Below are 14,128 nucleotides of genomic sequence, written 5' to 3'. Positions count from 1 at the left end.
CACTTTGGGCCCCCAGAGATTCCGCTCAGGCCCGGCTCCCCGGAGGAATCCCACCTATATTCTAGGTGTGACCAGAGGTCATGGGTCGGCTCAAACAGCAGATGGATGCCCCCTGAATGCCCGCCAACAGGACCAGCAGGTCTCAGCACCCCTGCAGTCCCTCAGGCCCAGAGAGCAAGAGCTTTGTGGATCCTCTCTGGTCTTCGCCATGGGAGACTTTAAACTGAGAACAAGCTCAGCCGGCCAAAGGCAGGTCAACAATGCCTCGTCTCCCCGAGAGCCAGGGAAGGAAAGTCCAGGCTCAGGACACAAATTCAGTAGGAAATGAGTTTTCATGTTTCTAAAATCCATTTATGGGTGAAATCAAATTCTTAGAATCCTAGTGTCCTGGGTTTAGGGCCAGAAAGGGTTCCTGTGAGGCCGTGACCTCTCCGGAGCTCTGTGGAGGGACCCGCGGTCAGCACATGCTCAGGAGGTCCTGGCGATGGAGGCGCCAGGCTGGCTCCGTGCCCGCCCCTGCCAGGTCTGATGCCCCAGCTCAGGCACAGCTCTGGATAAAGCTCTAGGCTAACTCCCAGCTTTAACTTAATATTTAGAAGGCAGGGACACTGACAGAGGACAGAATGCAGCCGCAGGGGCTCAGCCACGTGGTGCCGGGGTCTGCAGAGAACTCAGGCACCGTGTATGCCTAGGGACCGATGGGCGGGGCAGGTGACGGCAGATGTGCTGTGGTCACCTGGGAGCGGTTGGCCTGGCCACGCAGCCACCTCGACGGTCAGCCCTGTCCCTCCCTTATGGAGGCTCCAGGTCCCAGTGCTCCTGAGAGCTGGATGGGTCCGAAGCCAACAGGGCTCCACTAGGAAGTGGGGGCTTGCCCAGCGGGGCAGTGCTCAGGCAGGAGAGAGATGCCTCTTCGCCAGGAGGCAAAGCCCCGGGGAGGCGGTTTACCCACCCACCCTCCACTCAGAGCTTAGAAGTGTTTTATCTGCGATACTGAAAAGAACACACCTGCTGTGATCTGACCGGAGACGTGTTTCTCGTACTTTCTGTTTGGAGTTCCTGCCATGGTGCAGAGGGTCCAAGGAGCCAGTGTTGGAGTTCCCGCTGTGGCTCAGCAGTAATGAACCCCTGACTAGCATCCAAGAGGATGGGGGTTGGAGCCCTGGCCTTGCTCGGAGGGTTAAGGATCCGGCATTGCCGTGAGCTGTGGTCTAGGTTGCAGACGCAGCTCAGATCCTGACTTGCTGTGGCTGTGGTGTAGGCTGTTCCTCCACTTTGACCCCTAGCCTGGGAACGTCCATATGTTGCAAGTGCAGCCCTAAAAAAAAACCATCCAGCGTTTCCACAACTGCAGGCCAGATTCAGTCCCCACCCTTGGAACTACTATATGCCACGGGTGCCTCCCTAAAACGAAAAAGAAAGAAACAGGTTTCATTTATAGAATTCAGCACTTGCTAGGGCTGGCCCTTCTGCAGGACCCCAGAGACCTCGGTTTGGGGGAGCCCCTGATGCTTGGGGCCAAAGGGAGGGTCCATCTTCCATCCACACTTACCGCTGTTCCATCAGAAGAGGCCCCTGCTCAGGGGCTGGAGCCTGGTCCCCAGACGCTGGCCCAGCTCCTCCAGGACCTGCTTCTCCTTCTGGTGCATCTGAAACACGGGGCAGAGCCAGTTCTGAATTTGCCCAGCGGCCTGGACTCCTCCAGCTGGGGTTCCCTCCCTGAGCCAGTGGGCTTGCACACAGCCCAGGGCGGATCCTGGCTCTGTGCCCCAGGAGTGCCAACTCGCTGTCTGTGGAGCCAGGGCGGTGGGGGGGCGGCTGAGGCTGTTGGTCTCAGGCACAGGGTCCCAGAACAGGCCAGACTGGGTGGCCCTGCCCAGGGGGTGGGTGAGGACAGCCCCTCCGGGGGACAGAGCAGGCTGGAGGGGAATGGGAGGGCGGCGGGTGTGGGGAAGGGGGCAAAGGGCCTTGGCAGAGCGGGCCTCTGATGGGAGGGATGTGGAGCCGGGGGTCGGCCAGCACGGACCCGCCGCCCAGGAAGGTGGTGAGAGGCCAAGTGCATCAAGACGTCTTTGGTAATGAAAAGACGTGTTTCTAGGCCTTTCGGAGAGCCCGTTGGATGATAAATATAATTTGAGTTGTAAGACACGCCGCGGTGGGTCTACCACCACAGACCTTTATGAACAGAGTAAATGCTGGCGCCCTGCAAGGAAACAAACCACCACGAAGCTTCCTGCAGGGTCTGTGGCCGACACCCGCACGCTCTAAATCCTGCTTCCCACCGACAACTCTCCCAGGGTCCCTTGTAAAGATTCTCTCGCTTTAAGCCGTTTATTTCATAGAATTTACTGAGTGTAGGGTCTCTCGTCAGACCTTCCTTTTAATGGTGAATAGATAATGCAGTTAACAGATTGGGGGAGTAGTATCTCAAACACGGAGCCTTTGTGGAAAGCAAGCCTTAGGAATTCCTCTTTCCCTGTCTTTCTCCACTTGGTTTTTGCTCTGGACGGACAGGGAAAGTGGAGCAGCCTCGGTTCCTGGGACTGCAACCCTCCCCACGTGCTGGGGACAGGGCCTGGCTCCTACCTTCTGCCACTCCGCCTCCGTGCTGTGTGTGAAGCCCAGCAGGTGACAGAGCCCGTGGGTGGCAGTCACCTGTCAGAACAGTTAAGAAGCCGCCTCAGGGGCTGGTCTGGACCATGGGCCAGAGAGGCGGAGGAAGGGAGTCAGGGAGAGCTCGGCAGAGGCCTGGCGGTGGGGCTTCGAGCCCCCTCTGGGCGCCTGCAGGCCGTGGGCGGGCGGTGAGGAGGACGACGTGCAGGACCAGCGGGGCAGGTCCCCGAGGAGCTGGGGCGCAGTGGGGAGAGCCGGGGCCCGTGCCAGGGGATGAGGGCCCGAGGAGGGCGGGCAGGGGGCAGCGGAAGGGGCACAGCTGCCGCCCGCAGGGATCCCAGAGCTCAGGCCTGTGCTGCGCGGTCGTGTCTGCGCAGGAGCGAGCACAGCCCCTCCTGCCGGCACCCTGACACCTGCGCCGCGTCCTGCTGGGAAGCCCTGCTTTAAGCCTCCAGCACCAGGAGTCCCGGAGACAGTACCTCAGGGTGCGGGTGCGGCTGTGCGGCCACAGGAAGAGGCCTCAGCTGAATCCACGGGGACGTTAAAACACACCCCTTTCAGAGCATGCCCTCTGCCCTTTATCACATAAGCGGAGGACAGATCTGAAGGGCCTGGAGGCCCGCGAGCGGCCACGGGTGACGGTTTAGTAAGAAGCTCGTTCTCCAGAGGAAAAAGCTAAGAGCCAGGCCCTTGTGGGAGCTCCACCCTCAGTTACACACCCTCACCCAGCGCTGCCACAGCAGCGCAGACCCCACGGCCTGGGCTTGCCTCACTCTGCAGGAGGATGGGCGGGCGCTGCCCCCAGCCGCCCGCGTCCTACACGGGGACCAGGGGGTGGATGCTGGCGTGGCCCCTGCGGCCTCTTCCCACGGCCCGGACCAAGGACGCGGGCCTCTGTTCTGAGCCAGGCGCTGCCACTCCGCATCCCACTTACGGTGAGCAGGTCATAGTAATCTTCGTTTTCTCGGCGCTGCTGCAAGATATACTCCACTCCCAGGAAAATGTCTCCCAAGTTATAGTCATCTGCAAAAGCAGGCTGGGGAATTTCGCCTGCTTTTAGATTCTGAAAATGAGGAGACACACATTTGGAGAACACGACCTCGAAACGCTAACGGACCACAGGCCTATAGATTTCATTCTGAGAGACCCTGTGTTGCTAGTCCCAAGGCCAAGAAGTGGGGGACAACGGCAGAGGCACCCCACACGAGTGGCCTAAGATGTGTCCACCCTGCCAAAGGAACCACTGTCCATTTCTTTCATCCTTCCTAGTGTACAAGTACCCAGCTCCACAGATTCCACCGAGTTCAACCACACGGAGGCAAGTTCACTTTTCTGTTGCAAAAACAAAGTCGTCCCCGTTGTCCCACACAAAACCGTAAAGAGCAGCGCCATCCCGAGGCTGGTTCGCGCTAAGCCAGTCGCCCGTGGCTTGATCTTTAGGGTGTTAATATTTTTACTGCCTACTAGGGGAAATAAGTCGATACTTTAATACATTTTTATGTTACACAGTTAGCATTTTATTTTCTTTACTCTTTCGATTGATTTCCTTAAAACTGGCAACAGTGGATTAAACAGTACATCAAGATTTACTTTGGAGTTCCCATTGTGGTGCAGTAGAAACAAATCTGACTAGTATCCGTGAGGACACAGGTTTGATCCCTGGCCTCGCTCAGTGGATTAAGGATCCGCCGTTGCCATGAGCTGTGGTGTAGGTTACAGACACCGCTCGGATCCCACGTTGCGGTGGCTGTGGTGTAGGTGGGCAGCTGCAGCTCCAATTCAACCCCTACCCTGAGAACCTCCATATGCCACAGGTGCAGCCCTAAAAAAGAAAAGAAAAAAAAAAAAAGATTTACTTCAAGTAAACTGCCAGACTGCTTTCCCAACAGGTGCCCCCATTTACCCTGCTGCTGACAATGTGAGAAGCAGCCAATGAATCATTCACCCAAGAATGCAATAACCTGACAGATGGCACAGTTTGCTTAAAATAGTCATCCACTGACTCCTTTTATTTTTAGAGTCAGTTAAAATTTTGGATCCATACATATCCATTATTGAGTGACAGTTAAAACTGGAGAAGCACGTTCTTGATCTCCTCTCTTTTTTTTCCCCCTTTTCCTGGCACCTGTGCACGTGAAAGTTCCCGGACCAGGAGTTGAATTGGAGCTGCAGCGACGGCCTGCACCAGCCACCAGCAACACCGGATCCTTAACCCACTGAGCCAGGTCAGGGACTGAACGCGCATCCTCAGAGACAACCACGGGTCCTTAACCCGTTGAGCCACAACGGGAACTCGGCGATCTCTTTAATTCACTGACAGTACAAGGCTGGAGAACCCAATCCCCTTCCTCCTCCAGCGATGGTCGTGCTGCACTCTACTCTGGGGGAGACCGGAGGTTTTCTAAAACAAGACTTCAAATCACGTCTGTGGTGTAGTTACAGAAGGAAACTTACAGGAGAAGGCAGACTAGACGAGAAGAGGCCAACACTTACCTCGTGAAAGGGGAAGGCAAGCACGTCGGTGGGGGCATTTTTCCGTCGGTAGATCCTATTAATTTGCCGAATGCGCTCGTTGTCCACGCAGACGACGCCGACGGCGAACCGCTGCACCCCGAGCGCCGCCCGCAGGGCCTCCAGCGCGCGCCGCAGCCGCGCCCTCCTGAGCGGGACCGCGCGCTGCAGGTCGCGCAGCGCCAGCGCCATGGCGCCCGGAGCGCGGAGGTCACCGTGCCGCTGCGACGGCTGGACACTCGCGGGGTTGACCTTTAGCCGCAAGAAGGGACAGACGACGAGGCCCAGAGTCAGGCGTGCCCGTGGGAAGCCGGCGCAGAGGGGAGCGAGGGCCGGGTGGGACCGGGCGCGGAGCGGGGAGACACGGGACGCACCCCGCCCCACTTCGGGAAAGAGGAAGGAAGCCTCGCGCACTTACCGGGCGGAAGCCGGCCGAGCCGGGCCTGGACGCCGCGCACCGGAAGCTCCAGCGCCGCCGCCCGGCCGGAAAGCGGAACTCGCGCGCGGTGCGGCCCAGCCGGGGCCGGGGGGCGGCTGAAGACGGACCGGAAGTGGGTCCGCCGAGTTTTCTGCTCGCGGCGCGTAGGGAAACGGTGGCTCTCTCTGCCGCGGTCCTTGGGTGCGGCTCCAGCCCGGCGCCGACGGGTTCCGAGACGGCGGGCGGCGGCGTCCCTGAGCCGGACGGTGAGCTCCGCACAGGGTCTGGGCGGGCGGAGGCCGCGCCCTGCCCCACTGCCGCGCGATGTCCCCAACGGCGCGGGGCCGGGAGCGCAGGGGGAACGGCGGGAGCCGGCCTCCGCCGTTGCGCAGGCGGAGATTCGCCTCGCGCTGCACCCGCGCCCCTGCCCCTCCGTGGTCGGGTTGGGGTCAGCTTCTCCGCGAGGGCACTCTTGTCCTTTGAGCCAGTTTCTGGCTGTAGAAACGCAAGTTATTTCGTTGTCCGGAGAGAGTATTTGGCGCTCTGGTTACTGTAGGGAGAAAAATTAGGTGGGAGGAAACACTGAAACACTCAGGTTTTGACAGTGTTACATTGTAATTCTCTGGCTGTAGAGCTTGAAAGACCTTAGAAACTCCTTTCTTTAAGTTGAAAAAATGTAACGGCGTTTATTTTCTTATTGCTACTTGAGGTTTTTCATGAATTTACTGATTCAGTAAACTTTTGATTTTTTTTTTTGAAGTTATAAAGGATCGAACTTTTTTGCTTTTTAGGGCCGCACCCGCGGCATATGGAAGTTCCCAGGCTAGGGGTCGAATTGGAGCTGTAGCGGCCGGCCTACACCACAGCCACAGCAACCAGATCCGACCTGCGTCTGCTACCTACACCACAGCTCAGGGCAAGGCAGGATCCTTAACCCACTGAGCGAGGCCAGGCTTCAAACCCAGTAACCTCATGGTTCCTTGTCGGATTCGTTTCCACTGTGCCACAAGGGAACTCCTGGATCGCCCTTTAAATCTCTTTAAGAAAGTAATTTATTTGTACCAACTTCTCCCCCGCAGTCAAAAAAAAAAAAAAAAAAAAAAAGAAAGAAAAAAAAGAAAGAAAAAGAAAAAAGGTATCCCTCAAAAATAAGAATACTTTGGTACTTTGGATTTCCCTTGGGTTAAGGATCTGGTATTGTCACCACAGCAGCTCTGGATTTCTCTTGTGGCCCAGGTTCCATCCCATGAGGGGGAACTTCCACCTTCCCTAAGTGTGGCTAAATAAATAAATACTTAGCCCTTTGCTTTGCCGAACTTGTGATTAAAAATTCTTCTCTGTTTTCCAGCGGGACATAGCTGTGATGCTTTGGATTTTTGTCTTTCAGCTCATTGTGAAGATGAGGGGGAGCTCTGCAGATGAAGAGACTGCTTGAGGACAGAGGCCTACTTTTGTACACATGGTATCGTTACTTTCCAATAATTGGATCAGAAGATGAATCCACCTAATCCTTTCAGTGGGCAGCAGCCTAGTGTTTTCCCAACATCTCCCAGTAGTTCCATAGGGACATTTCAAGCCAAGCCAGCATTTCAGTTTGGTCAGCCCTCTTTTTTTGGACAAAACAATGCGTTATCTGGGAAAAGCTCAGGATTTTCACAGGTGTCCAGCTTTGCCGCATCTTCTGGACAAAGTCATTCTTCTTCAGCGCAGACATTAGGATTCTCCCAAACCTCAAATGTTGGTCCCTTTTCTGGTCTGGAACACACTCCGGCCTTTGTAGCTACCTCTGGGCCTTCAAGTTCATGTGTGCCTGGAAACCCAGGGTTTAGTTTTAAATCACCCAACCTTGGGACATTCCCAAGTACTTCTACTTTTGGACCAGAAACTGGAGAAATGGCAAGCTCTGGTTTTGGGAAAACAGAGTTTAGCTTTAAACCTCTGGAAAATTCAGTGTTTAGGCCAATATCAGGCACTGAATCTGAGCCAGAGAAAACTCAGAGCCAAATTACTTCTGGATTTTTTACATTTTCCCACCCAGTCAGTAGTGGACCTGGGGGACTGGCCCCATTTTCATTTCCTCAGATGACAAGTACTTCAGCCACCAATTCAAATTTTACCTTTTCAAAGCCAGGTAATAATAATTCATCATCTGCCTTTACCCCTGCTTTGTCCAATCAAAGTGTAGAGGAAGAGAAGAGAGGCCCTAAATCACTCTTGGGAAGTTGTAGTAGCAGCTTCGCTAGCTTCCCCTTATCTGCAGGGTCTTTGGGTGACCCCTTCCCAGGTAGCAAAACAGGTGTCAGACAGGGGTGTGAAGAAGCTGTTTCCCAAATGGAACCGCTTCCCAGCCTCATCAAAGGGCTGAAAAGGAAGGAGGACCAGGATCGGTCCCCGAGGCGACACGGCCATGATGCAGCAGAAGATCTGGACCCTCTGTCGAGGGGCGATCATCCTCCAGATAAACGGCCTGTCCGCCTGAATCGACCCCGGGGGGGCACTTTGTTTGGCCGGACGATACAGGATGTCTTCAAAAGCAATAAAGAAGCCAGTCGACTGGGCAACAAGGAATCTAAAAAGGACATCGGCTGCGCCGAGTCTGGGGAAAACGACCACGTGGCCATCCCAGGAGGCAGTCAGTCTGTCCTGGTACCTTCCCGGCTTCCAGGTGTGAATAAAGAGGAAGAAGCTGAAAGTAGAGATAAAAAGGAAGGTGAGCTCTGCAAATGGACAACGTCCGGTAAATCCTGTGGCAAGTTCCTGGTAAATTCCCCTGGGTGTTAGTTTGAATTTCCTGGTAACTCCCCGGTAAAACCCTACGGATCCTCACACACCGTAGGGTCTTGGAGCGGGGCTTACAGCTGTGAAGGTTTCCTTTGCTCTTACCTAATTGGTGCCTCCTGCTGTTTGAAAACATTGCATCTGATACGTGTCTGTGCCTGTTCTCTGATCCCCTAGATTCTCTAAGAGGGACTCCTGGCCGTCAGAGTAAGAGAAGTGAGAGCACAGAGGGTTTGGGGGGCTTGTCTCCCACTGAACTCACAGCAATTCAGTGCAAGAACATCCCTGACTATCTCAATGACAGGACCAGCCTGGAGAAACACTTTGGCAAAATTGCCAAAGTGCAGCGCATCTATACCAGGCGCAACAAGAAGCTTGCCGTGGTGTATTTTTTTGATCATGTGAGTACTCCCACAGAGTTCGTGTGAACTTTGCCACTTTAAAACCTGTTTTTTTAATCTCTCAGTTATTTGCTTGCTAGACTTTTAAAAAGTACTCTTCACTTGGAAGATTGGACTAGCACAGTTTATTTCATCAGCTAGAGTCATTTGTGAAAAGCTTGCAGTCCCCATTGAAAGCAAGGTTCTGTGCTGGGTGACTGATTCCCGTGAAGTCAGATTTCTCTAAAGCACACGGAAGTGTTTCTGTAACAGCACTTTTTCAAGCCTGAGTTTCCTTGGTTTTTTAAATTTTGTTTTATTTGGTCATGGTGCATGATCACTGTAAACATTCAAAACGATGCAGAGAAAGTAACATCCCTTTGTAATCCCATCCTCCAGAGATGACCGGTTAGTCAGTCGTTTACAAACCTGGACTCCCATGTGTGTTTATGCACATATATGCACAACACAGTGGTTGGAGTGTGTGGCATACGTGGGCTGCTCCCGTTACATAGCTTTATATCTTTGTTATTTTTTTCTGAATATTCTTATGGGGAAAATTAAGTTGTGTATAAGTTTATAAAGTGGAAAGCACGTTCTCCTACTTTGTATATTTATTTATTTATTTTTAGGGCTGTACTCAAGGCCTGTGGAAGTTCCCAGGCTAAGGGTCGAATTGGAGCTGCAGCTGCCGGGCTGCACCACAGCCACAGCAACATGGGGTATGAGCTGGGTCTGCCACCTACACCATAGCTCACTGCAGCACTGGATCCTTACGCCGCTGAGCGAGGCCAGGATCGAACCTGCGTCCTCATGGAAACTACTCTGATTTCTTACCGCTGAGCCACGGTAGGAACTCCCTCTCATACTTTTGAAAATGATGGAAGTATTATCTGTCAATATAGGGAAAAAAATCCCCAGAAGTCCTTACGGGAGGGGCCACCGTAGTTCTCTCCTCCAGGAGATCAACTGTGAACATTTTGATGAATGTCTTTGTAGACACATAGTCACGTGGTTTTTACACAAATGGGACCACACACATAAACTGTGGACCTCCTCTGGGGGGGTCCTTAGCAGCTTCTGAAGTCAAGGAACAGCCCAGGTCAGAGTGGGGATGTCAGCGCTACGTGGCTTTCTCTCCTTTGTGCTTACTTGGCCCACCTTCTATTTGGGGACATTTTCGTGTGTATATTTCTGAATAGTTTATATCCTTTGTTTAAATTCCTGAGAGTGGAAGTTCTGTGAAATATATGCAGTTTTAGGGCTTTTGCCAATTATTCCTTTCTACTGATTTTTTTTCCCAGTTCAGCAGCATTAGTTGCACTCACCATGTTGTGCAACCATCGCATTATCTACTTGTAGAATTTTCCATCTTCTCGAACAGAAGCTCTCTAGTCATTAAGCACGAACTCCCCATCCCTTCCTTCCTCCCGTCTATGGCGACCTCTAATCTACTTTCCGTTTCTCCGAATTTGCCTGTTTTAGAATCTAGATGTTTTATTTAAGTGGAAACATGCAATGTTGGACCTTTCGTGCCTGGCTTGTTTCTGTAGCTTAATGTCTTCAAAGTTCACCCCTGTGTTGGTATTCCTTCATTCCGTGTATGGATGCACCACTTAACATCTTTATTATACTTGATTTGCCATGTTCTGTCAATTTCTGCTGTACAGCAAACCGACGCAGTCATGCATAAACCTATGTTCTCTTTCTCACGTTTATCCGTCCTGTTCCATCACAAGCGATTGAATAGAGTTCCCTGTGCTGTACAGCAGGATCTCATTGCCTATCCACTCCAGATGCAATAGTTTGCATCTGCTAACCCCAAACTCCCCATCCCTCCCACTCCCACCCCCTCCCCCTTGGCAACCACAAGTCTGTTCTCCGTGTCCATGAGTTTATTTCTTTTCTGTAGATAGGTTCATTTGTGCTGTATATTAGATATAAGCAGTAGCACATGGTATTTGTCTTTCTCTTCCTGGGTTACTTCACTTAGTATGAGAGTCTCTAGTTCCATCCCTGTTGATGCAAATGGCATTATTTTCTTTTTTATGTCTGGGTAGTATTCCATTGTGTATATGTACCACATCTTAATCCAGTCATCTGTCAGTGGACATTTAGGTTCGTTCCATGTCTTGGCTCTTGTGAACAGTGCTGCAACGCACATAGGGGTGCATGTATCTTTCTGAATGAGAGTTTCGTCCGGATATATGCCCAGGAGTGGGCTTGCTGGGTCCTATGGTAGTTCTATATTTAGTTCCCGGAGGTCCTTCCATCCTGTTTGCCCCAGTGGTTGCACCAGTTGACATTCCCCCAACAGTGTAGGAGGATTCCCTTTTCTCCACACCCTCTCCAGCACCTGTTATTCGTAGACTTGCTCATGATGGCCATTCCGACCAGTGTGAAGTGTGTACTTTATTGCAGTTTGATTTGCATTTGTCTAGTAATGAGGATGTGGAGCATTTTTTCACGTGCCTGTGGGCCATCCGTAGGCCATTCCTGGAGCAATATCTCTTCAGGTCTTCTGCCCATTTTTCAATTGTTTGTTTTTTTTGCTGTTGAGTTGTATGAGTTGTTTGAATATTTTTTTTGCTGTTGAGTTGTATGAGTTGTTTGAATATTTTGGAGAATAACATTGATTGAAACGATTTTAGTTAGAAGGCTTTCAGCTTTTCTCTGTGGAATACATTGGCTGTGGGTTTGTCTTGAAACGCTTTGATTATGATAAGGTGTGTTCCCTCTGTACCCACTTTGGTGAGAGTTTTTATCATGAATGGATGTTGGATTTTGTCAAACGTTTTTTTCTGCATCTATTGAGATGATCATGTGGTGTTTGACTTTTCTTTCGTTAATGTGGTTTGTGACGTTGATTGATTTGCATTTGTCAAACTATCCTAATGAACCTGGGATGAATCCCACTTGGTTATGGTGTTTGATCTTTTTTATGTGTGGACGGATTCAGTTGGTGAAAATTTTTGAGAATTTTTTGTCTATGTTCATCAAAGATATTGGCCTATAATTTTCGTTTTTGTAGAATCTTTGGTTTTGGTATCAGGGTGATGGTGGCTTCATAGAATGTCTTTGGGAGTAGTCCTTCTTCAAACTTTTGGAGAAGTTGAAGAAGGATGAGTGTAAGCTTTTCTTTGTATGTTTGGTAGAATTCGCCTGTGAGGCTGTCTGGTCCTGGACTTTTGTTTGTAGGGAGTGTTTTGTGGTTTGTTTGCTTTTGGCTTTTTAGGGCTACACCCATGGCATATGGAGCTTCCCAGGCTAGGGACCCAATCGCAACTGTAACCGCTGGCCTTTGCCACAGCCACACGGGATCCCCAGGTGCATCTGTGGTGTACACCACAGCTCACAGCAACGCCAGATCCTTAACCCACTGAGTGAGCCCAGGGATCGAACCCGCATCCTCACGGATGCTAGTCGGTTTCGCTAACCCCTGAGCCACGATGAGAACTCTTGGGGGAGTGTTTTTTTGATATATTCAATTTCATTTCTAGGGATTGGTCTGTTTAGTTGATATGTTTCTTCTTGATTCACTTTTGGTGGGCTATAAATCTCTGGAAAGTTGTCCATTTCTTCTAGGTGTCAAATTTGTTGGCATATAATTGTTCATAGTGTTCTCTTATATATATATATATATATATATATTTGTATTTCTGCAGTATCTGTTGAGATTTCTCCTGTTTCATTTCTTATTTTGTTGAATTCTTTCTTCTTGGTGAATCTGGCCAAAGATTTGTCAATTCTGCTTACCCTTTCAGAGAACCAGCTCTTGGTTTTATTGATTTTTTTCTGTTGTTTTTTTGAATCTCTGTTTTATTGATTTTTTCTCTCTGATCTTTATGATTTCCTTCCTTCTGCTGACTTTAGGTTTTGTTTATTCTTCTTTTTCTAATTCTATTAGGTGGTTGGGTTAAGTTGTTGGTTTGAGATTTTTCTTCTTTTTTGAGGAAGGTCTGTATCACTATGAATTTCCTGCTAAGCACTGCTTTTGCAGCATCCCATAGATTTTTTTTTTTTTTTTTTTTTTTTGCTTTTTAGGGCCGTACCCGTGGCATGTGGAGGTTCCCAGGCTAGGGGTCCAATTGGAGCTGTAGCCACCGGCCTACACCACAGCCATAGCAACGCGGGGTCTGAACTGCATCTGCGACCTACACCACATCTCAAGGCAATGCTGGATCATTGACCCACTGAGCGAGGCCAGGGATCGAACCCGCAACCTCATGGTTCCTAGTCGGATTCCTTTCCACTGCATCACAATGGGAACTCCCCAAAGATTTTGGATGTTTGGGTTTTCATTATCATTTGTCTTGAGGTATTTTTTAATTTCCTTTTTGATTTCACTGTTCACCCATTGGTTTTTTTAGTTCCTTGCTCAGCGGGTCGTGTTGTTTAGTCTCCATGTAGTCAGTTTTTTCTCATTTCTTTTCCTGAGGTTGATTTGTTTCATGCCATTGTGGTCAGAGAAGAAACTTGAAGTAATTTCTACACTCTTAAATTTGTCAGTTTTGTGCCCAGGTATGCAGAAAATCCTTGAGAATGCTCCATGTGCAAGTGAAAAGAATGTGTATTCTGATTTTATTGGATGAAGTGTCCTGAAAATGTCAATATGTCTAACTTTTTTTTTTTTTTTTGTCTTTTTGCCATTTCTTGGGCCGCTCCCGCGGCATATGGAGCTTCCCAGGCTAGGGGTCCAATCGGAGCTGTAGCCACCGGCCTACGCCTCAGCCCCAGCAACGTGGGATCCGAGCCGCGTTTGCAACCTACAGCACAGCTCACGGCAACGCCGGATCGTTAACCCACTGAGCAAGGGCAGGGACTGATCCCGAAACCTCATGGTTCCTAGTCGGATTCGTGAACCACTGCGCCACGACGGGAACTCCACGTCTAACTTTTTTATTGTGTCGCTTAGGATCGCTGTTGCTTTATTGAACTTCTGTCTAGAGGATCTGTCCATTGATGTGAATAGGGTGTTACAGTCTCCTACTCTGATTGTCTCCCCTCAGTTTCCCCTTTTATGTCTGTTAGTATGTGTTGTATGCATTTGGGGGCTCCTCTGTTGGAGGCATATACAGCGATGATTGTTAAATATCCTCTTCTTGAATCGATCCTTTTATCATTAAATAGTGTCCTTCTTGTCTTTCTTTACGACCTTCACTTTAAAGCCTGTTTGGTCGGATATAGGTATTGCAACTCCTGCTTCCCTGTCTTTTCCCTTCTTATGAAATACTTTTTCCATCCCCTCACTTTCAAATTATCTGCGTCTTGCCCTCAGGTGAGTCTCTTGTAGACAGCACACTGGAGGCTCTTGTTTTTTTAATCCCATCTGCCACTCTGTGTCCTTTGATTGCAGCATTCAGCCTATTGACATCCAAGACAATTATTGATAAATACGTATTTAGTGCCATTTTAAACCTTGCTTTCC

At 50.4% G+C, this 14,128-nt stretch overlaps 2 protein-coding genes across 5 annotated transcripts in view; one reads left to right on the top strand and one right to left on the bottom strand.

Moving 5' to 3' along the window:
* Positions 1 to 313: 313 nt before the first annotated feature.
* Positions 314 to 5,608, bottom strand: YBEY (ybeY metalloendoribonuclease). Its single transcript, XM_047798521.1, has 5 exons — positions 5,107 to 5,608; positions 3,548 to 3,676; positions 2,587 to 2,655; positions 1,553 to 1,649; positions 314 to 1,404 (listed from the first exon to the last, which is right to left on the bottom strand). The coding sequence occupies exons 1-4, from the start codon at positions 5,314 to 5,316 to the stop codon at positions 1,563 to 1,565; spliced, it is 495 nt and encodes a 164-aa protein (XP_047654477.1). The 5' UTR covers positions 5,317 to 5,608; the 3' UTR covers positions 314 to 1,404; positions 1,553 to 1,562.
* A 52-nt stretch (positions 5,609 to 5,660) lies between these two features.
* The window catches only part of MCM3AP (minichromosome maintenance complex component 3 associated protein), a 49,189-nt gene continuing 40,721 nt past the window's right edge, over positions 5,661 to 14,128 (top strand). For 3 of the 4 annotated variants that reach the window (XM_047798507.1, XM_047798497.1, XM_047798487.1), the window contains exons 1-3: positions 5,663 to 5,808; positions 6,930 to 8,252; positions 8,498 to 8,721. In XM_047798507.1, the coding sequence (XP_047654463.1) occupies positions 7,037 to 8,252; positions 8,498 to 8,721 (1,440 nt within the window). In that variant the 5' untranslated portion in view covers positions 5,663 to 5,808; positions 6,930 to 7,036. Of the gene's footprint in view, positions 5,809 to 6,929; positions 8,253 to 8,497; positions 8,722 to 14,128 lie in introns of all 4 variants that reach the window. The other variant, XR_007137459.1, reaches the window with a different exon arrangement.

The sequence above is a fragment of the Phacochoerus africanus genome, chromosome 1 (assembly GCF_016906955.1).
Source record: "Phacochoerus africanus isolate WHEZ1 chromosome 1, ROS_Pafr_v1, whole genome shotgun sequence".
In the NCBI taxonomy this organism is placed as follows: domain Eukaryota; kingdom Metazoa; phylum Chordata; class Mammalia; order Artiodactyla; family Suidae; genus Phacochoerus; species Phacochoerus africanus.
This window is presented reverse-complemented; position numbering and strand designations above follow the sequence as displayed.